The sequence below is a fragment of the Macaca thibetana genome, chromosome 1, assembly GCF_024542745.1.
Source record: "Macaca thibetana thibetana isolate TM-01 chromosome 1, ASM2454274v1, whole genome shotgun sequence".
In the NCBI taxonomy this organism is placed as follows: Eukaryota; Metazoa; Chordata; class Mammalia; order Primates; family Cercopithecidae; genus Macaca; species Macaca thibetana.
In genome coordinates, this window is record NC_065578.1 from 152,100,866 (window position 1) to 152,122,041 (window position 21,176).

The 21,176-nt window shown below is 40.7% G+C and overlaps 2 protein-coding genes across 3 annotated transcripts in view; both read left to right on the plus strand.

The window, feature by feature from the left end:
- LOC126948846 (cuticle collagen 2-like) overlaps window positions 1-21,176 on the plus strand; it is a 940,772-nt gene that overhangs the window by 137,771 nt on the left and 781,825 nt on the right. The window lies entirely within an intron of this gene.
- The window catches only part of KCNH1 (potassium voltage-gated channel subfamily H member 1), a 452,445-nt gene that overhangs the window by 98,360 nt on the left and 332,909 nt on the right, over window positions 1-21,176 (plus strand). The window contains exon 6 of one of the 2 annotated variants that reach the window (XM_050781032.1): window positions 9,484-9,957. In XM_050781032.1, coding sequence (XP_050636989.1) covers window positions 9,484-9,957 — 474 coding nt within the window. The remainder of the gene's footprint in view (window positions 1-9,483; window positions 9,958-21,176) is intronic. The other variant, XM_050781040.1, reaches the window with a different exon arrangement.

Consider the following 21,176-nt stretch of genomic DNA (forward strand, 5'->3'; position numbering starts at 1 on the left):
TGAATTGAGAAGTGTTCCCTCTGCTTCTATTTTCTTTTAGAGATTGTGTAGAATTGCTGTTAATTCTTTAAATTTTGACACCATTATTTATTAAAATCATCTGGGCCTGGGGATTTTTTTTCTGGGAGTTTTAAAACTATGCATTTGATTCCCTCAATAATTTTATGGCTATCGGTGTGGTAGTTTGTGGTTTTTGAGGTCCATTTCATCTAACTGGTCAACTTTATGTGTGTAGAGTTGTTTGTAGCATTCCCTTTTTTTTTTTTTAATGTCTCCAGTGTTTATAGTGATATTCTCTTTTCCATTCTTAATGCTGGTAATTTCTGTTCTCTCTCTTTTTATTTTCAGTCTGATTACAGGTTTGTTGATGTTATTTTATGTTACTGATCTTTTCAAAGACCACTGATTTTCTCTTGTTTTCCTATTTTTAATTTCATCGATTTCTGCTCATTATTATTTCCTTCCTCCTGCTTGCTTTAGTTTTATTTTTGTTCTCTTTTGATAGATTCTTGAGGTGGGAGCTTAGAATATTGATTTAAGGCTTTTTGTCTTAGGTAAACATTTAGTGATAAACATTTCCCTTTTTGTGCTACTTTCACAGTATCCCACTTCTATTTTCATTTTCATTGAGTTCAATAAAAGTTTCCCTTGCCACTTTATCTTTGGCCCATGGATTGTTTAGAAGTGTGATACTTAGTTTCCAAGTGTTTGGATATTTTCCCATTATCTTTATTGGTTTCTAGTGTGATTCCATTGTAGTTGAGAATATGCTCTGGTGATTTTAATTGTTGTATTTATTAAGGTTTATTTTATGGATTAGCATATGATCTATCCTGAATACTATTTCGTGTACACTTGTAAAGACTGTATTTTGCTTCTGTTGGGGATAGTATTCTGTAAATATTGATTAAATTCTATTGTTTGATGGTATTGTTGAGTTCTTCTCTTTCTTTGCTAGTTTTCTACCTAGTTGCTCTATCAGTTATTGAGAGAGGAGTACTGTGGGTCTGTTTCTCCTTTTGATTTTATTAGGTTTTTGCTTTATATATTTTGCAGTTCTTGTTTGGTACATATACATTAGGATTGTTCCGTCTTCTTGGAGTGATGCTTTTTATCATTATGTAATTTGCCTTTCTGTCTCTATTGTTCAGATACTTTCTATTACAGAACAACAATCATAGGATAATTTCTATTGTTTTATCTTCAAGTTAAAGTTCACTAATTTTTTTCTTCATCTTGTTCATTTGTGGTTTTTTTTTTTTTTTTTCCTGAGACAGCTTTGCCTACTTTGTTGCCCACACTGGAGTGATCATGACTCACTCCTGCCTCAACTGCCTGGGCTCAACCAATCCTCTCACCTTAGCCTCCTGAATAGCTGGAACTACAGGCATGTACCGCCAGGCACGGCTACATTTAAATGTTTTGTAGAGATGGGGTCTCACTATGTTGCTCAGGCTGGCCTCAAACTCCTGAGTTCAAGTGATCCTCCTACATTGGCCTCCAAAGTGTTAGGATTACAGACATGAGCCACTGTGCCTGGCCTCATTTTGCTTTTAAGCCTATCCATTGGATTTTTTTATATTCGTTATTATATTTTCTGGTTCTAAAACTTCCATTTGGTTCTTTATATCTTCTTTGCTTGTCCCTAATTGCTTGTTAAAGCACTTTTATGATTGTTCAAAAATCTTTGATATTTCTGATACATAATTTTGGTGTTGGCATCTATTGATTACCTGTTTTTCATTCCATTTGATATCTTCCTGGTTCTTGGTATAATGAATGAATTTTTTATTGAAAGTTTGGCATTTGGGTAGTCTCCGGATCTTATTTAAAGTTTGAATTTTAGGTTTAACATTTATATGGCAGAAGAAGAGGTAGGCATCCTCTCACTTTTGCCAGGTCAGGGTAAACATACAGATTTCCCACTCAGCCTCAATTGACACCTGAGGGGGGTACTCCTCCTTGTTACTGCTGGGTAGAGATAGGAATTCCAGCTCCTCACTAAGCTTACATGGATACCTCTCTGCGTTGTGGGGGATGACCTCATGACTGCTGGGCAGTGGTGAAAATCCCAGCTGTCCACTAGGCTTCCTCTGACCATCCCATTGAGGAGGGAAAGGGGCACCTCATTACTGTTGGTGGAGGTGGCATTGTGTGGAAGTCCATGCTTCTTACTGGGCCTTTTCTGGCTGGAATATCTCAGTAGGAGAGGAGATGGGAGATTGGGTGCTTCATTACAGCCTCAAGAAAGGGGAAGTCTAGGCTTCCTAGTAGGCCCTGCTGACTTAGCTGAGGCGGGGTGGGGGCACACAATTTTTCTGTGCTATGTGGTTATAGTAGAGTGCTTATTATCTAACAGCTTTCTGTCTTTTGAGGCTGCTCATTTCCCAGTCCTTTTGGCTGGAAAGAATAGGCTTTTGTTGGGATTTTTTTTTTTTTTTTTTTTTTTGTCTGTACTCCTTGGAGTTTCCAGGTTGCTGGCTTCTTTAGCTCCAAGTCAGGAATACATGAGTCAAAAGGAAAACCCGGAGAGCTCACCACTGTGTCGTTCCTAGCCAGTTTGCTTTCTTTTCTCCACCTTTCAGAGTCGTCTTATATTTGTTTTAGATATAATGATGAAGGCTTTTTAGTTGCACTTAGAGGGAGGAATAGGGAAAAATATGTCTACTCTATCATTCCAGAAATGGAAGTCCTATTTGGTTCATTTATTTGCTGTATTCTTGTTGGGGTGATCAGACCCCACACCAGGTTGTGGGGGTGACAAAGTCCGGTGGAGTCAAAGGAATGAGAAAAGACAATTTGAGAGAGAAAGTGGGTCCACGGGGCCAACACTAGTTATGGAGGCTGCAAAGGCCCCAAGCTCTGGAAGCCCAGACTGTTTATTGGTGATCAAACAAAGAAACAGGTGGCAAGAATGTGGGGTTGAAAGGGGGCGTTGCATTAAGCACATGATTTACAGCTGTGATGGTTTAGCATTTATATGGCCAATTCTAAGACAAAATCCATCTAGGAGCCTGGGAGGGCTAGAAGCAAGGAGCCAGCAAGTCTAGACACATGCCAGAGGTCAGGAGAGGTTTTATGCCCTGAGCCATGGATTCTGTCCAAGCCACGAGGGGTTTTGGGCCCTGGGCTTAGACTATGGTGCGTCAGGGGAGCCTTCCACCCTTTAGCACAGAACTTGGTGTTCCAAAGGCCATGAGGGGTTTTAGACCCTGGACCCCAGACATGTTCCAAGACTCTTTTACATTATCCAAGCTCTGCCTCAGCTTCTCTCAACACTCAGCTTTTCCCAACAATTCTTAAAGGCCAAACTTCTTTCTTGCTGAGGTCTCAGAATCCAAGCTTCCTTAATCACACTCTTGTAATTTCCTTTTCATGGAGAGAGAAATTAAAATCTCAAGCATAGTAGGGAGGAGTGCATTCGCAGGAGGAGTGGAAAGAGTTCTTCCACCCAAAGACGCACACTGACACTCTGGATTCCTAGCTTTCCTTTGCCCCCTTTTAAAGGCTGGTGTCAACCATAGGGGAAACAGGGGTGTTCAGCTAATTTTACCTTTACTAAACGGTCTTCAACCTCTAGAGGTAACAAGAAGTTCCCATGACACAAGAGGAGTTTTACCTAGAGATTTATAAGAACCTGCAAGTGGCAGAGGAGCAGCTGGGAGTCCCTTCCAGCTTGGCTTGGTATGAGAAGGCACAGCTTGTTGCCTTTGACTAATGAGGATGAAACCCGTTGGTGAGTCTCTCCTGGAACCAACCTTCTCTGGACTTCTTCCTGCACTAAGTCTGCTTCCTTAGAATCCTAAGTTACTCAGGGAAATGTAACCATGATGTGGAACAGCATGTGTTTTGAATCTAGTTAGATCTGTTTTGTGATCCTGTCTCCATCTCTCGCTAGCTGGAGGACTTTAGAGTTCACTCACTCACTTAAAAACAGTCCTGTAGTGCCTCCTTTGGGCCAGCCAGCATGCTGGGCTCATGGAATGTAGTAGTTGGTACTCTTCGTTGCCTTTTTTTTCCTTTTCTTTCTAGCTATCAGCAAGTCCAGCTGGGTTATACTGCAGAAATATTGATATGTACAAAATTGGACTGCTTTTCTCTATCGTCTCATCTTTTTCTCTGTTATAACAAGTACCCAGATTCTATTCTTCCCTCAATCCTTTGTACCAACTCATTATCTAGAAAGCAGCCAGGGTGATCTTTTAGAAACATGCATCCGATTATTATTCTTTTACCTAAAACCCTCTGGTTACACCCAGCCGTACATAGAATAAAATCTAACACCTCCCAATATCCCACTGGGTCCTGTGTGGACTAGTTTCCGTTTTCCTTTCAGAGCTCATCTAGCATCTTCTCCCTCGCCTCCTCCCACTCATTGTGCTTCGGCCACATTGGACTTCTTTCTTTTCCTGATAATATCAAGCTTATTTCACCCTAGGGTTATTACACCAGTTACACCCTCTGCCTAGGATAATTTTTCCATACAAACTTAAATGGCTGGTTCTTTATTGTCACTTAGGTTTCAATTCAAACACTTTCCCTCTCTTACTCAAGTCACATTTTATCAAATCACAGTGTTCTGCCTGCCCCAGTGTTATTTAGTGGTTATCACAATTTGAAATGATTTTGATTTGTCTCCTAGACTGAGCTCCACGAGAGCAGGCATCATGCTGTTTCCTTCATTGCTGCACGTCCAGTACCTAGAACAGTTCCAGGCACAGAGCAATAAATATATTTAAAAATTTTAATTGATACATAATTATGTATGTTTATGGAGTACACATGATATTTTGATACATGTATGCAGTATGTAATGATGAAATTGGGGTGATTGAGGTCTCCATCACCTCAAACATTTTTCATTTCTTTGTGCTAGAAACATTCAAAATCCTCTCTTCTAGTTATTTGAAATATAGTAAATTATTATTCTATTCACTCTACTGTGCTATAGAACACTTATTTCTCCTATCAAATACTAATTAAAAAAAACTTTTATTGATACACTTTAGATATACTTATTTTGGGGGTACATGTGATAGGTTGATAAATTTATATAATCAAATCAGGGTAGTCGGGATATCCATCATCTTAAATACTTAATCTGTTTTTTTACTCTAGCTGAAATTTTGTATCAATTAACCAACCCTTCCCTATCACACTCTCTTCTGGTACCATTCTCAGCCTCTGGTAACCACTATTCTACTCTCTACTTCTAGGAGTTCAGCTTTTTTAGCTTTCATATATGAGTGGAACATGTGGTATTTGTCTTTCTGTGCCTGGCTTATTTCATTTAATGTAATATCCTCCAGGGTTATCCATGTTGCTGCAAATGACAGGATTTCATTCTTTTTTTATGGCAAAATGATATTCTATTGGGTATATATATCCATTCATATTTTGTTTATCCATTCATCTGTCAGTGGACAGTTAGGTTGATTCCGTATCTTGGCTACTGTGAATAATGCTGCAATAAATATGGGAGTGCCAATAGCTCTTTGACATACCATTTTCCTTTCCTTTGGATATATACCCACCAATGGGATTGCTGCATCATATGGTAGTTCTGTTTTTATTCAAGGAACCTCAGTATGTTTTGCATAATGGCTGTATTAATTTACATCCCCACCAAAAAGTATATAATAATTTCCCTTCATCTGGATCCTCACCAGTATTTATTTTTTATTTTTTATTTTTATAGAGATAGAGTCTTGCTCTGTTGCCCAGGCTGGAGTGCAGTGGCATGATTTTGGCCCACTACAGCCTCTGTCTCCCGGGTTCAAGTGTTTCTCCTGCCTCAGCCTCCTGAGTAGCTGGGATTACAGGTGCATGCCACCATGCCCGGCTAATTTTGCATTTTTAGTAGAGCCGGGTTTTACCACGTTGGCCAGGCTGATCTCGAACTCCTGACCTAAGGTGATCCACCCACCTTGGCCTTCCAAAGTGCTGGGATTACAGGCGTGAGCCACCACGCCCAGCCCATCAAAATTTTTTTGTGTATATGTGTCTTTTTGATAATAGCCATTTTAACTGGGATAAGATTATATTTCATTGCATTTTGATTTGCATTTTCCTGATGATTAGTAATGTTGAGCATTTTTTCATATCCCTGTTGGCCATTTATTTGTATGTGTTCTTTTGATAAATAGCTATTCAGATTACTTCCTAATTTTTAAATCACATTATACAATTTTTGCTGTTGAGTTGAATTCCTTGTATATTCTAGAAATCCCTTGTTAGATGAATAGTTTGCAGATATTTTCTCCCATTCTGTAGGTTGTCTTTTCATTCTGTTGATTGTTTCCTTTGCTGTGCAGAAGCTTTTCAGCTTGATATAATCCTATTTGGCTATTTTTGCCTTGGTTGCCGGTACTTTTGAGGTTTACCTTAAAAATCTTTGCCCAGTCCAGCAACATGGAGAGTTTCCCTAAAGTTTTATTTTAGTGATTCCATAGTTTGAAGTCTTAGATTTAAATTTTTAACCCAGTGTGACTTGATTTTTGAGTATGAGAAGAGATAGGGTTCTAATTTCATTCTTCTGCATATGGATATCCAGTTTGCCCAGCACCATTTGTTGAAGAGACTGTCCTTTTCTCAATGTATGTTCTTGGCACCTTTGTTGAAAATGAATTCATTGTAGATACATGGATTTACTTCTGGGTTCTCTATCTGTTTCATTGGTCTATGTGTCTGTTTTTATGCAACTACCCTGTTGTTTTGGTTACTTTAACTCTGTAGTATAGTTTGAAGTCAGGTAATGTGATTCCTCTAGTTTTGTTCTTTTGGCTCAGGATAGCTTTTGCTGTTCTGGGTCTTCTGTGATTCCATGTAAATTTTAGGATTAAGTTGTTCTACTTCTGTGAAGAGTGTCATTGGTAATTTAATAGGGATTGCATTGAATCTGTAGATTGCTTTGGGTAATTAGACATTGTAATAATATTCTCCTAATCCATGGAATACTTTTCTATTTTTTTGTGTCCTCTTCAATTTCTTGTCTCAGTGTTTTATAGCTTTATTTGTAGAGATTTTTTCTTCTCTTTGGTTAAATTTATTCCCAGACACTTAATTTTTTTCGTAGCTATTGATAATGGAATTGCTCCTTTGATTTCATTTTCAGATTGTTTGCTGATGGTGTGTGGAAATGCTACTGACTTTTGTATGTTGATTTTTGTATCCTGCAACTTCAGTGAATTTGTTTACCAGTTCTAACAGGTCTTGTGTGTGTGTGTGTAGTCTGTGTTTCTCTAAATATATGATTATGTCTGTAAACAGGGACAGTTTTATTTCCTCTGCTTCAATTTGGATGCCTTTTATTTCTTTCTCTTGCCTAATTGTTCTGTCTGGGACTTTCAGTGCTATGTTGAATAACAGTGGTGAAAATGGGCATTCTTGTCTTGTTCCTGATCTTAAAGGGAAGGCTTTCAACTTTTTCCTATTCAGTATGATGTTAGCTGTGGGTTTGTCCTGTAAGGTCTTTATATATATATATATTTTTTTTATTTCCATAGGTTACTGAGGAACAGGTAGGTGTTTGGTTATATGAATAAGTTCTTTAGTGGTGATTTGTGAGATTTTGGTGCACCCATCACCCAAGCAGCATACACTGAACCCAATTTGTAGTCTTTTATCCCTCACCCCCTTCCTACCCTTTCCTCCTGAGTCCCCTAAGTCTGTTGTGTCATTCTTATGGCTTTGCATCCTCCTAGCTTAGCCCCCACTCATGAGTGAGAATATACGATGTTTGGTTTTCCATTTCTGGGTTACTTCACTTACAATCATAGTCTCCAATCTCATGCAGGTTGCTGCGAATGTAAGGCATTTGAGTACCTTTCTTCTATACCTAATTTGTTGAGAGTTTTTTTTTTTTTTTAATCTTGAAGGGATATTGAATTTTATCAAATGCTTTTTCTGCATCTATTGAGATAATAATTTTTTTCCCCTACTGCTGATGTGATGTACCATGTTTGTTAATTTGCATGTGTTGAGTCATTCTCGCATCTCTGGATAAATTCCAGTTTATTATAGTGTACACCATTTTTTTTTTTGATGTTCTGTTGGATTCAGTTTGCTAGTGTTGTGTTGAAGATTTTGTATGTAGGTTCATCAGGAATATTTGCTTGTAGTTTTCTTCTTTCGATTTGCCCTTGTCTGGTTTTGGTATCAGGGTAATGCTGGCCTCATAGATTGAGTTTGGAAGAATGCCCTCTCCTTCAATTTTTAAAAATAGTTTGAGAATAGCTGGTACTAATTCTTCTTTAAAACTTTGGTAACATTCAGCATTGAAGCCATCTGGTCCTGGGCTTTTCTTTGTTGGGAGATTTTTAAAATTACTGATTCAATTAATCGTATTTCTTGTTATTGGTTTGTTAGAGTTTTCCATTTCTTCCTGTTTCAATCTTGGTAGATTGTATGTGTCCAGGAATTTATCCATTTCCTCTAGGTTTTCCAATTTGTTGGCATATGATTATTCATAGTAGCTTCTAATGATCCTTTTATTTGTTTGCTGTTTCTTGTAATATTTCCTTTTTCATCTTGAATTTTATTGGGGGTTTCTTTTCTTGGTTAAAGGTTTGGGTTTTTTAAACTTAGGTTTTAAAAAACCCAGCTTGTCATTTCATTGCTCTTTTGTATTTTTTGTCTCAATTTTATTTAATTTAGTTCTTATTTTATATCTTTCCTTCTTCTAATTTTGGATTTGGTTTGTTCTTGCTTTTCTAGTTCCTTGAGGTGCGTTGTTAGGTTGTTTATTTAAAATCTTTTAACTTCTTTGATGTAGGCATTTATTGCTATAACCTTCCCTCTTAGTATTGCTTTTGCTGTATCCCATAGGTTTTTGTTATGTTTTCATTTGTTTCAAGACACTTTAAAATTTCTTTCTTAATTTCTCTATTGACCCACTGGTCATTCAGGAGCATGTTTAACTTCCATGTATTCATAAAGTTTCCCAAGTTCCACATGTTTCAATTTCTAGTTTACTTTCACTGTGGTCAGGAAAGATTCTTGATATGAATTTGATTTTTAAAAACTTGTTAACACTGTTTTGTCATCTCACATATAGTCTTCCTGGAGAATGTTCCATGTGCTGATGAGAAGAATGTGCATTCTGCCACTGTTGGATGAAATCAGAGCAATTAATATTTATTGAACAAAAAGTTGCTTAATCTTTTTGAGCCCCAGTTTCTAACTTATGGAATAATAATTGGCTAATAGAACAAAGGTGTATTTAGAATTGAGATAATAAATGTGTGTAAAGTGTTTAGTATAACACTTGGCTCACAGCCAAATAGTAGTTTGTAATTGTTTCTTTATGATTATTTCTATTATAAATGTTCACTTTCATTTTCCCATATTCCTTTATACCTGTTATTGTATCCAAACGATTTATCTAGAGTGTTGTGACCATTTGTCAATCACAGATGCTGACTGGTTAGATACTTGCAATTAAATCCTAACTTAGTTCTCTCTTGGTCATGTTTTTCTGTACAGGTCCTACAGCTGGGCTCAGACATCCTTCCCCAGTACAAGCAAGAGGCACCAAAGACTCCCCCTCACATCATCTTACATTACTGTGTTTTTAAGACCACGTGGGATTGGATCATCTTGATCTTGACCTTCTATACAGCCATCTTGGTCCCTTATAATGTCTCCTTCAAAACCAGGCAGAACAATGTGGCCTGGCTGGTTGTTGATAGCATCGTGGATGTTATCTTTCTGGTGGATATTGTGCTCAATTTTCATACCACCTTTGTTGGACCAGCAGGGGAGGTGATTTCTGACCCCAAACTTATCCGCATGAACTACCTGAAGACGTGGTTTGTGATTGACCTTCTGTCCTGTTTGCCATATGATGTCATCAACGCTTTTGAGAACGTGGATGAGGTTAGTGCCTTTATGGGTGATCCAGGGAAGATTGGTTTTGCTGATCAGATTCCACCACCACTGGAGGGGAGAGAGAGTCAGGTACATCCCTCAAATCTCGGACCTTGTTGTCATGTCTTTAAAACTGAATTGAATGTGGGTGGTCAACAGAAGAATAAATGGGTGGGAAATAGCATGACTGATGTGTAGAACAGAGGGAGCATGCTTGATAGATACCCTTGCCTGCTGTTCCCATCCTTTGGCGGTTTGGAGGCCCTGCATGACGGTGAATGGGTGGGGAAGAGACCAAAGGCTTACTCCTACTCCACGTGGAATGTAAGCCACTGGTTCAGGAATGGTGGGCCTGCAGTAGCAGGCATGCATGGCCACTGCACTGGCAAGTCTTCTATTGAGTATATAGTTGCTGAATGTCTACCTATTGGTTATTCTAATTATGCAGACTTTTCTTTTATCTGCTGCTGACTTTTGGCTGTTTCATAGCCAATTAACTCCTGGTAATAGGAATACCATTTTCCTGAAAGTTTGCTTTTCCTTTTTTCTGTTAAATTTTGAGATGAGTTACTTCTTCGCTAAAATGAATTTGGAGGCAACCATGTACTGAGGTAGTCAGGCACCAGCTTGTGGTTAAGAGGAGCAGTATTGTTTTGGATTACACTGCTGTTTCAGTCCATTTTGTGTTGCTATAGAGAAATACCTGAGGCAGGGTAACTTACAAAGAAAAATCAAAATTCTGATGGCTGGAAGATTTCGGACCGGGTCACTCATGGTAGAAGGTGAAGGGGGGAGCCAGCTTGTCCAGAGATCAGATGGTGAGAGAGGAAGTGAGAGACAGGAAGAGGAGGTGCCAGGCTCTTTGTAACAACCTGCTTTTGTGGGAACTAATGGAGTAAGAATCCACTTACCACCCCACTTCCCCCAGAGAGGACATTAATCTATTCAAGAGGGATCCACCCCCATGACCCAAACACCTCCCATTAGGCCCTATTTCCAACACTGGGGATCAAATTTCAACATGAGGTTTGGAGGAGACAAACATTCAAACTACAGCAACTGTTTTCAATTGTTAGTCCTGCAGGCAATGGATGAAATTAAAGGAAGCTAAATTCTCTGTAAATGTGTTGGAATTAGGACATGCTCTAAGTCATTTTCTGAATGAGTGCCTGGGCCATGTGGTAGCAGGAAGGGCCACTGGACTGATTAAGGTGATTTTCTTTGAAAAAGTGAGGATGTCAAGTCATTGCAAAGAAAAATGTCAGATTCTTATCTAGTTTGTGTTCTGTGGGAATTGTCCTTCCTTTTTCTTACTCCTAGTTGACATTCCAGATGGATTAAGATAAGGCAGTTCATTTGGCAAGTCTCCAGCCCTGATCAGCTGGGCCCTCATTGCTTCAGATTACAGAGGCTCCCAAGGTCTCAGTCTGGCTGGGTTGTGTGGGTAATCTAGGAAGCCACCTGGAAACTAAGTTGAGGTGCAAGACACATTTCAGAACTAAAGGGCTCATAGGACTCAGGCTTGAGAACATTAAAAGGAACAGCCTGCTCCCTCCCGGAATGTCAAGACCTGGGACATCCAGGTCATCCTCCCGGGATGTCAAGACTCCATGTCTTACTGGTGGTATAATGATGCCTTTGTGCCTTCAGATCAGTACCAGCAGTGGGACAGCAGCCTTTTCTCTGGGAAAACAGAACTGCTACCACTTCTCTTTCCAGTGAGCTTCTCTTTCCAATGTAGCTCTTGCTACAAAATGCTGCCAATGTAGAGCTGGAAGGAGAGAATTTGGATGCTCAGATGCTCTAGATTCACAACAACCCATGCTTGTATCTGTGTGGTGGGTTTTAAAATACTTTAAAATCCCAAAGACTAATTCTCTGGGGTGGCTTGTGTGAATTTTGTAGGGGGATGAAATGAGTCAAGACTGATCATTTACAAGAGCAGAATCATACCTAACATGAATGTTGGGGTTCTTAAATGAGAATTTTTTTTTTTTGAGACAAAGTCTTGCTCTATCACCCAGGCCGGAATGTAGTGGCACGATCTCAGCTCACCATGACCTCCGTCTCTCGGGTTCAAGCAATTCTCCTGCCTCAGCCTCCCGAATAGCTGGGATTATAGGCACATGCTACTGCCCAGCTATTTCTTGTATTTTTAGTAGAGATGGGGTTTCACCATGTTGGCCAGGCTGGTCTTGAACTCCTGACCTCAAGTGATCCACCTGCCTCGACCTCCCAAAGTGCTAAGATTACAGGTATGAGCCACCACTCCTGGCCCACAAATGAGAATTTTAGTACATGTTGGGAATATTTTTCTCTGTGAGCACATTTTTAGAAAATTTTTTCTTAGGAAAATATGATCATTTTGGCTTAGATAATTCAAATAAATTATGTGAATCTAAAAGAGCTTCTTAAACACATATGGGGAAAGTGAAATTTAGCTTTAAAAACACACTGGTTTTTAAAATAAACCATTTTCTATTTAGAGTAATGGCACTGAAATTTTGCAGATAAATAGAACAGTTTTCCAGCTTCCACAGATTCTTATTAAAAATTGGCAGAACTATAAACACATATGTAAAATGTGTCAGTCACCTGGTAGGTTAACAGAGCAGAGTTCTTCTCCCCTGGGAAGGAGTTCCAAACCAACTGAATATGTTGGGTTGGAACTCCTTTGCTGTTATTTATAAATACCCCAGTAGTGGTTTCTGATTTATAGATTCATGAAATAGATTGGTTAATAGGAAAAATGTCAGTTATCTGTAGCTTTCTCATTGGTAAAGGGCTTAGTATCAAACCTCTTACTATCACCTCTGGGTCATAAATAATAGTATAAATATTAAGGGCTATAGCTATTGTTTCCTTCTGTAAGATATCATTTTATATTTGGTAATTTCTTTTAAAGCTTTGGCTAACACCTCAAATAATGCCCTTTCATAACAACTCTGGTGGTGTGGAGGGAGAGCAGTGTGAGGAATGGGAAGATTTGGCTTTTAGTTCTCTTGGTATCACCCGTTAAAACAGCTGGGATCCTTGTGCATATCATTTAGCCTTTCTGGATCATGGTTTTCCTATGTACGTCTTGGGGATAGTACTGCTATACCTGCCTTACTGCATAGCTTTTGGGTGGTGGATTATTTGAGTTTCCTGCCAGCTCCAAGAGCTAAAGTCTGGTGAATGCTAAATCTCATCTGCATTAGTCTCACCTCCAGAAGCTTACTGTAAGAACAAGAGGCCTAGCACCCTGACCTCTTTCTTGTAATTGGGGTGGGAGGAAAACAGGGTGGGGGCTGGGACCATTTAGCAGGTAATAAGTAGACCCACTTGAGGTCACAGCCTGACAGGACCATGGGGGTCTTATAGTTCAACCTTCTTAATTCACAAGTAAGAAAAAAGACTCAGAGGGGAAATGACTCTCTCAAGATCGAATAACATACCATATAATCACAGTAATAATGAGTTCCCTTCTGACTTCTCTATTCCTAATAGCATCAGATATTTATAAAATAGGAACAAAACACTTCAATGGACAGTTGAGTCAAAACTGACCAGGAAGCTTCTGACGTGTGTGGCTCACTCCTTGGCTTGTCTGAGTGTGGTGGAGAAGTTGGACACAGGGTCTGGTTGGGGTAGATGGAGGTGGGCAGCTACATTCTCCCCAAGGCATCTGTGTTGGGGATGACATGAGCAGTTGAAGATGCTTGCCAAGGGACAGACCCAGCACAGTTTCCCAGGCATAGTCCTTTAGTGAAATGACACCATTAAATTAGTGGGAATGAATGGCTGATGTTGGTTAGAGGATGTTGGAGAGCCCATGAAGGGCACCCCATCTTCTGAACCTGGATTCGGCTGAGGGAAAACCCCCTGGGTTGGAGAATTCTGATTAATGGCTTAGTGGCTTCCTATTTACCACATGCTGTCTTCTCACCTGTGATCTGTTGTGGAGTTACTAATCTAATATTACAGCTCCCTGTGCTCTAGGTTCTTTCTCTGGGGGAGTGTGCAGAGAAACAACTTATTGACTCATTTCTCATAAAAAGTACATGTGGAGCTAGCTGAATCATCTTTGGTGTTCTCAAAATTATGCCAATGGACTTGTGTGCCAGTGGAGACCACCAAAGAAGGACGTGAGCTGTGTTGGCTTTGCCATCTGTGTGTATGTGTGCAGTGGGGGTGGGGAGTTCTTGAAGTGAAAAGATTGGAGCCACCCAAAGCCTGGGTCAAAAAAGAACTGGGGTAAATTGTTAAAGCCTGCAATTATGAATTCAGCCCTGTGGATATAGCCCATCTCCATGATTTAAGCCACACAAGTGATCCCTTTGGCTAAACTTGTTTCACTTATGTAGATGGGCTACATTTGCGTCATTCTCCAGTCTGTTGGTAATAATCTGTTTCCGAGGCCGTTTGAGAATATGTTTGCACATTAGTTAAAATGGTTGGAGGACAAAAGGTCTGGAAACAGAGCAAACTAAAGCTTGGAATGGGTATGTCAAAGCAAAAGCTAAATAAGTCTCTTTCAAGTGCTGAGTGGATTGTTGGGCTAGTGTGTTTCATGTGTTAAAGACTGAATTATTACCGACAAAACAGATTCGCTCTCCTAAGGAAACTTACTGCTTACTGCTATTGAAGTGTGGAAATGCAAAGGGGAGAATGGGGCTGTTATCTCCCAGGTGACAGTGCTGGTGCCCTGGAGCCTGAAGGTGGCCAAGAGCTTTTTTCTATCCCTGGCTCTGAAACCTCAGGCAGCAGCACAACCAGCTAGTGCCAGTGATGCAGCTGACACTTGCCAAGAGCTCACATTCATGGGAGATACTCACCTTCTAGCAGAACAGGAGCAAAATGTGCCAATGAAAAGATGACAGCATGACAAATTTTCCTTTATCTTGTGATTTCAAGTTTCCAAAACACTCATACAGATCACCTTTATCCTAACTCTGTGTGGCAGTGAAGAGACTGCGCTGAACTGGGAGGACGGCAAGTTGTTACCCAAGAGGGACTTTCTCACCCAGTTGTGCAACCTTGTGAAAGTAACTTCATCTCCCTCAACTTTTCTTTGCCTCACCTGTGTGATGAGCCCATCCCAGCTCTAACCTTCTGTGGCTTGAGAGCAGGTATTATCCTGGTTTTGCAGATGAAAGGGACAGTTTGTCCATTTGCCTGATGGCAGCTGTTTTGAGGTAGTGAAACCGGACTCTAGTCTCCTGACTCCTGGGCTTGTGCTTTCTCCTGCAGGTCATGCTGTCTCATCAGAGAATCTGGAAGACGAGGGAACCAAGCTATGCATTTCAGTCCCTGGGGCCCTTTCTCTGAATCATTCCCTGGCGTGGCGCCTGCTGTTCCCCTCATTTTCATGGACCTTTTTCACAGCTGAGGGGTGACGGGTTTGGGTGGTCAGCCTGTGTGACCCTAACATGAGGTCACTGGTGCAGGTGTGTGGGGATGGATGGTGAGGGTGGAGGTCAGCAGTGACTCCAAGGTCTCATTGCCTATCCTGGGTGAATGGCCTCACCTCTAGGTTCTTCTAGGCTCACTATTCCCTGCTCTTCCAGGCTTTCCTTATCGCTGATGCTGAAAGCAAGTTGGACCAACGTTCATTGCTTAGCCTGTTAATTTATCCCTGTCAGTCCTTACCTGTGGTTCTTTTTAAGTAGATGGCTAACATTTCAGTTTTCACATCGGTGACTCCTCTTGCTGTCCAGCTGGAAGCAGTTGGGAAGCTGTCAGGTGAAAGTCATGAGATGACCAGGGCTTTTCTTCCCCTTTGATTTCTAACGATACTGTATAGGCAGTCCTTGTGGCTCATAATAGCAATTTGGTTTTTCAAATTAGTAGACTTTATGTTTTAGAGCTGTTTCAGTTTATAGAAAATTGCAGTGGGATGTACAGAGACCACCCTCCCCTCCCCTTCTCACCCACAGTTTCCTCTCTATTAACATTTTGCATTACTGTGGTACACTTGTCATCATTGATGAGCCAATATTAATACATTATTGTTAGCTAAGTTCATATAGCATATAGCCTATAGTTAACATGAGAGTTCATTCTTTGGATTATACATTCTATGGGTTTGGACAAGTGTGTAATGATGCATATCAACCATTACAGTATCATATAGAGAAGTTTCAGTGCCTTAAACATCCCCTGTGTTCCACGTATTTATCCCCCTACCCCAATTCCTAGCAACCACTGATCTCTTTATAGTTTTGCATTTTCAGAATGTCGTAACATAGGAATCACACAGCATGTAGTCTCTCAGATTGGTTTCTTTCACTTAGCAACATGTATATCGGGTTCGTCCATTTCTTTTGTGATAACTTTTTTAAAATTGCAGAATAATATCCTATTGTATGGATGTACCATGATTTATTTTTTTGTGATAACTTTTTTAAAATTGCAGAATAATATCCTATTGTATGGATGTACCATGATTTATTTAGCAATAGCAATTAAAAATCATCACTCTGTAGCAATGGCGATTTCAATTCTGATCAGCACAGGTCTTGGTCTGGGATTTCCTTCTGCTGTGGGTTTGATTGGAGGGTGGAGAGGAGGTGAGACCCCAGGATGCAGGCTGGCCAGTCTTAGCAGCCTGTGGTAGCACCTGGGTGAAAGCAACATTTCTTACAAGCCATTATGTCCGATAGTAAAATGGACAGAAAAACTAAGTCGTACCATAGTGTCCTCATATTTCATTCTTTTTTCCGTGGCATTTCTGTCTTTTATGTTTGTGCTGAGTATTTCTTCTAACCAATTATTTTGGGAAAAAGAGGACAAAATCAGACACACAGTAGTTTTCACTCCTGTGTCTTGTTAGCGGCAGGAAGTGCTGCGGATGAGTGCGTTTCTCTTTTGATGAGTGTGACTTGCCAGCAGTGGCCAGGGGCTGAGTCTGTTTTTAGTGATGCTCCTGATGTTGCCACTGCCCCCATGCTGGAAACATTGTCTAGAACTTTTCCTTTGATTTATGTTCTCAGTCTTCCTCCTGACTTGCACTCACAGTGGGTGAAGGATTGTGGAGCAGACATGCCTCTTGTTAAAGCAGAGGCTTCACATGGAAGACTGGGCTATAGGTGCTGTCCCTGCACAGGCACCCGAGTCATGATCCTACCTGGGGTGTGTATATGTGGGAGCTGGGGAATGGCTAGGGGAGCATTTCTAACAGCAGGAAGTCGATCCTGCATGGCTTCCAGGAAGCCGTGATTGACTGTGAAACTGTGATTCAAGAGTTAAAAAAAAAATGTAAAACCTAAAAACAAATGGCTCTGAGGCAATGCAAGAGTTCAACCATTGTAGAAGATTCCTTGTGGCAATTCTTCAAGAATCTAGAACCAGAAATACCATTTGACCCAGCAATCCCATTACTGGGTATATACCCAAAGGATTATACATCATTCTACTATAAAGACACATGCACACATATGTTTATTGCAGCACTGTTCACAATAGTAAAGACTTGGAACCAACCCAAATGCCCATCAATGATAGACTGGATAAAGAAAATATGGCACATATACACCAGGGAATACTGTGCAACCATAAAAAAGGATGAGTTCATGTCCTTTGCGGGGACATGGATGAAGCTGGAAACCATCATTCTCAGCAAACTAAACACAGGAACAGAAAACCAAACACCACATGTTCTCATCATAAGTGGGAGTTGAACAATGAGAACACAGGAGGGGACCATCACACACCAGGGCCTGTTGGGGGTTGTGGGGGTAGAGGAGGGATAGCATTAGGAGAAATACCTAATGTAGATGATGGGTTGATGGGTGCAGCAAACCACTATGGCACGTGTATACCTATGTAACCTGCATGTTCTGCAGGTGTATCCCAGAACTTAAAGTATGATAAAAAAAAAAAAAAAAAAAAAAAAGAGTTCAGCACTGGGGAGCAGAATAAACTCAGCTGCTGTGTCTGACTCCCCTCTGTTGACTTGCCATTCTTCTCTCCCAGGATCCTCTCTGGCCAACCCAAGTTCGGCTTCTCTTTTAGTTCCCCACCAACTTTTCTTGGCTCCTTTTTCAGGTTGGTCCCTCTTCGAAGAAATGTAATTGACTTAGATGACAGGGGATAGGGATATAACTCCCCAAGGAGCCCCTGGTTTAGTAGGGGCCACAGATAATAGACTCGGCAGAGAATGTGAGAGGTGTTCTAGGGGTCAGTTCAAGGTGTTGCAGCCTACAACCGGGAGCACTTAGCCTAGTGGGAGAATCCAGGGAGGCTTCCTGGTGGAGATGAGTAGGTTTAGCCTTGTGAGGAGGAAGTAGGGCGTTTCTGGGAGAGGAAAGAACATGTGCAAAGGGCTGTGCTATAAGGGATGAGCAAGACATTCGTTGTGCCCAAATCAGAGTTAGCACTGGGGGAGGGACGAAGGCCGAGTCCAGTGATAAAGAATCCTAGAGTCTTGCCAAGGAGTTTACAGTTTATCATGTGGGCACAAAGAAACCATCATGGGCTTCCGTTAGGGTGGGATCTCATCTGATTTTTGTTTTTGAAGGTGTACCTAGGAAGCAGTGGTGGGAATGAGTTAGGGAAATAACATGTCCCTGCTTTCCCTCCTCCCATATCTTGAAGCTACTGTAATTAGGTCGTCACCTCCACTAGTGCACTGAACTCCATTCCCCCAACTCCTGTTCCTCTGCCCCTCAGTCCTAATGCCTGGCCAAACCCCCATCCCACTTGGACTCTTATTTTCTGCCTCCTCTAGGCTGTGTCCTAGTCCCCGAATGTGACCGGAGAATGTGAGTGGAGAACTCCATCACTGTGCAGATTGACTTCAGCTCACCTGGAATTCCCCCTGAATTTCCCCAGGATGTGTTCTCCAACAAGGCAAACCTTCATAGCTTCTCCTCTCTCTTCAGGCTGACAATACCCAGCTCGCATTCTTCCCTGATCCTGTTACTTCTTATTCACTGACAAAAGAGGAGCGATAAAAAGAGAACTTGGCCGGGCGCAGTGGCTCACGCCTGTAATCCCAGCACTTTGGGAGGCTGAGGAGGGCAGATCACCTGAGGTCAGGAGTTCGAGACCAGCCTGGCCAACATAGTGAAACTCGGTCTCTACTAAAAATACAAAAATTAACTGGGCATGGTGGCAGGCACCTCTAGTCCCAGCTACTCGGGAGGCTGAGGCAGGAGAATCCCTTGAACCCGGGAGGTGGAGGTTGCAGAGAGCCGAGATCGCGCCACTGCACTCCATCTGGGTGACAGAGCAAGACTCCATCTCAAAAAAAAAAAAAAAAAAAAAAGGAAAGAAAAAGAACTTACATGTACTCCCATAGCTAAATCCACTTTGTGGCCTGCCCACATACTCTGCTTCCTTCCTTCTAGTGGGTCAGCTTTTGTGCTGAATTCATTTCCTCTTGCCCACTCCTCAGTTGTTTCCTTTCTCTTCTGTATGATCAAGGAATATATCCCCTCTTTGTAAAGCTCTCTGCACATACCCCACCTGCTGCCCCATTTTCCTGCTTCTTTTACTGAAAGACTCCTAGAAAGAGTTCTCTGTTCTTGTTGTTTCTGCTTTTTATCTTCTCTTTCTTGCACTTATTCTGATCGGGTTTTCATCCTTGTCACTCTATTGAAACTGTAACTGTTCTTGTCAAGGGTCCAGTGATGTCCACATAGCCAAATCCAATGGTCAGATCTCAGTTCTCATCTTCTTCTACATGTTGGCAGCATTAGACCTAGCAGTCTCTCATCTCACACAATAAAATCCACAATGGTTGCCTATCAGGCACTCCATAGTCTATCCCTTGGCTGCCTTTTACTGTTTTAGGTGCCATGGCCTCTTGCTGGTCTTGGGGTACTTGCTGTTCTCTCATTAGGGGCAGACCCCTAAATGGCCTTTCCTCTCACTTCATTGAGGTGTTTGCTCAACGTTACATGATTAGAGTGGCTTTCCCTGAGAACCCTACTACAAATTTCTATCCTTTTACTTTTTCATAGCACTAATCATAATCTGATATAGGCTTTGTTATAGCTAATCTCCTTTCAGTAGAATTTTTTGAAACTTTAAAAAATTGAGGTAAAAAATACATAAAGTTAAGTGTGATAAAAATGCATTAAAGTATATGGCTTAGTGAATTTTTACAAACATATACTTGCACATAACCACTACTTAGATCAAAACATCGGATTTCTCCAGCACCCTAGAAGGTTCTCATCCGTTTTATCCTAGACTGCCCTCCACTGAAGTAACCATTATTCTGATTTCTATCGCCATAGATTAGTTTTACCTGTTCTTGAAGTACAGGTAAGTGGTATGATTCAGTGTGTAATATTTTGTACCTGGCTTCTGTCAGCACAATGGCTCTGAGCATCAACCATATTGAGTGTGTCAGTAGCTTGCTCACTTTTACTGGGGTGTAGTATTAATTGTTTCAGTTGTATAATGCTACATAAGAAACCACCCTAAAACTTAGTGGTTTAATAAAATAAATATTTTGTTGCATAATTATTCTGTTGAAATTTGGGCTTGGCTCAGCTGGGCAGTTCTTCTCTTGACAAACATAGGTACCTCATAATTGGAATTCTACAATATTTGTCCTTTTGTAACTGGCTTATTTCACTTAGTGTAATGTCATCAAGGTTTATTCATGTTGTGTCAGAATTTGCTTCCTTTTTAAGGATGAATAATATTTCATTGTGTCTATATACCACGTTTTGTTTATCCATTCACCCATCAGTGGATATGAGTTGCTTCTACTTTTGGCGATTATGAATAATGTTGCTATGAACACTGGAGTACAAATATCTCTGTTCAAGTGTTTGCTTTTAATTCTTTTGGGTTGTATCTAGAAGTGGAATTGCTGAGTCATGATAATTCTATTTTTAGTTTTTTGAGGAACTACTATACTGTTTTGCATAGCAGCTGCACCATTTTACATTCCACCAACAGTGCTCAAGGGTTCCCTTTTTTCCACATCCTTGCTAACACTTGTTATTTTCTGTATATAGCCAGCTTAATGGATGAGAGTAGCCATCTAATATGTGTAAAGTGGCATTTGGTTTCTTTATAAACAATAGATTCTGAGAACTTTGAGATCTTTTTTTTGGTTTTTCTTCTTCCTCATGCATCTAAATGTAGGCAGTGGCACGTACTCAGAGGTAGGAAAATGACACCGGAAGTTATAGAAGCCGCTGGAAGAGAAAGTTGCAGCAAAGGCGGAATGATCTGCTGAGGGGCCCTGCAGGACTCATACATGCTGAGGAAACTTTTGAGCACAATTGGATTAGGAGAATTATGGGGGGCTTCCAGAAAAAAGCAAAAACACCTGTTTAGGAAGGTGTTGAAAGAGAGGTAGAGCT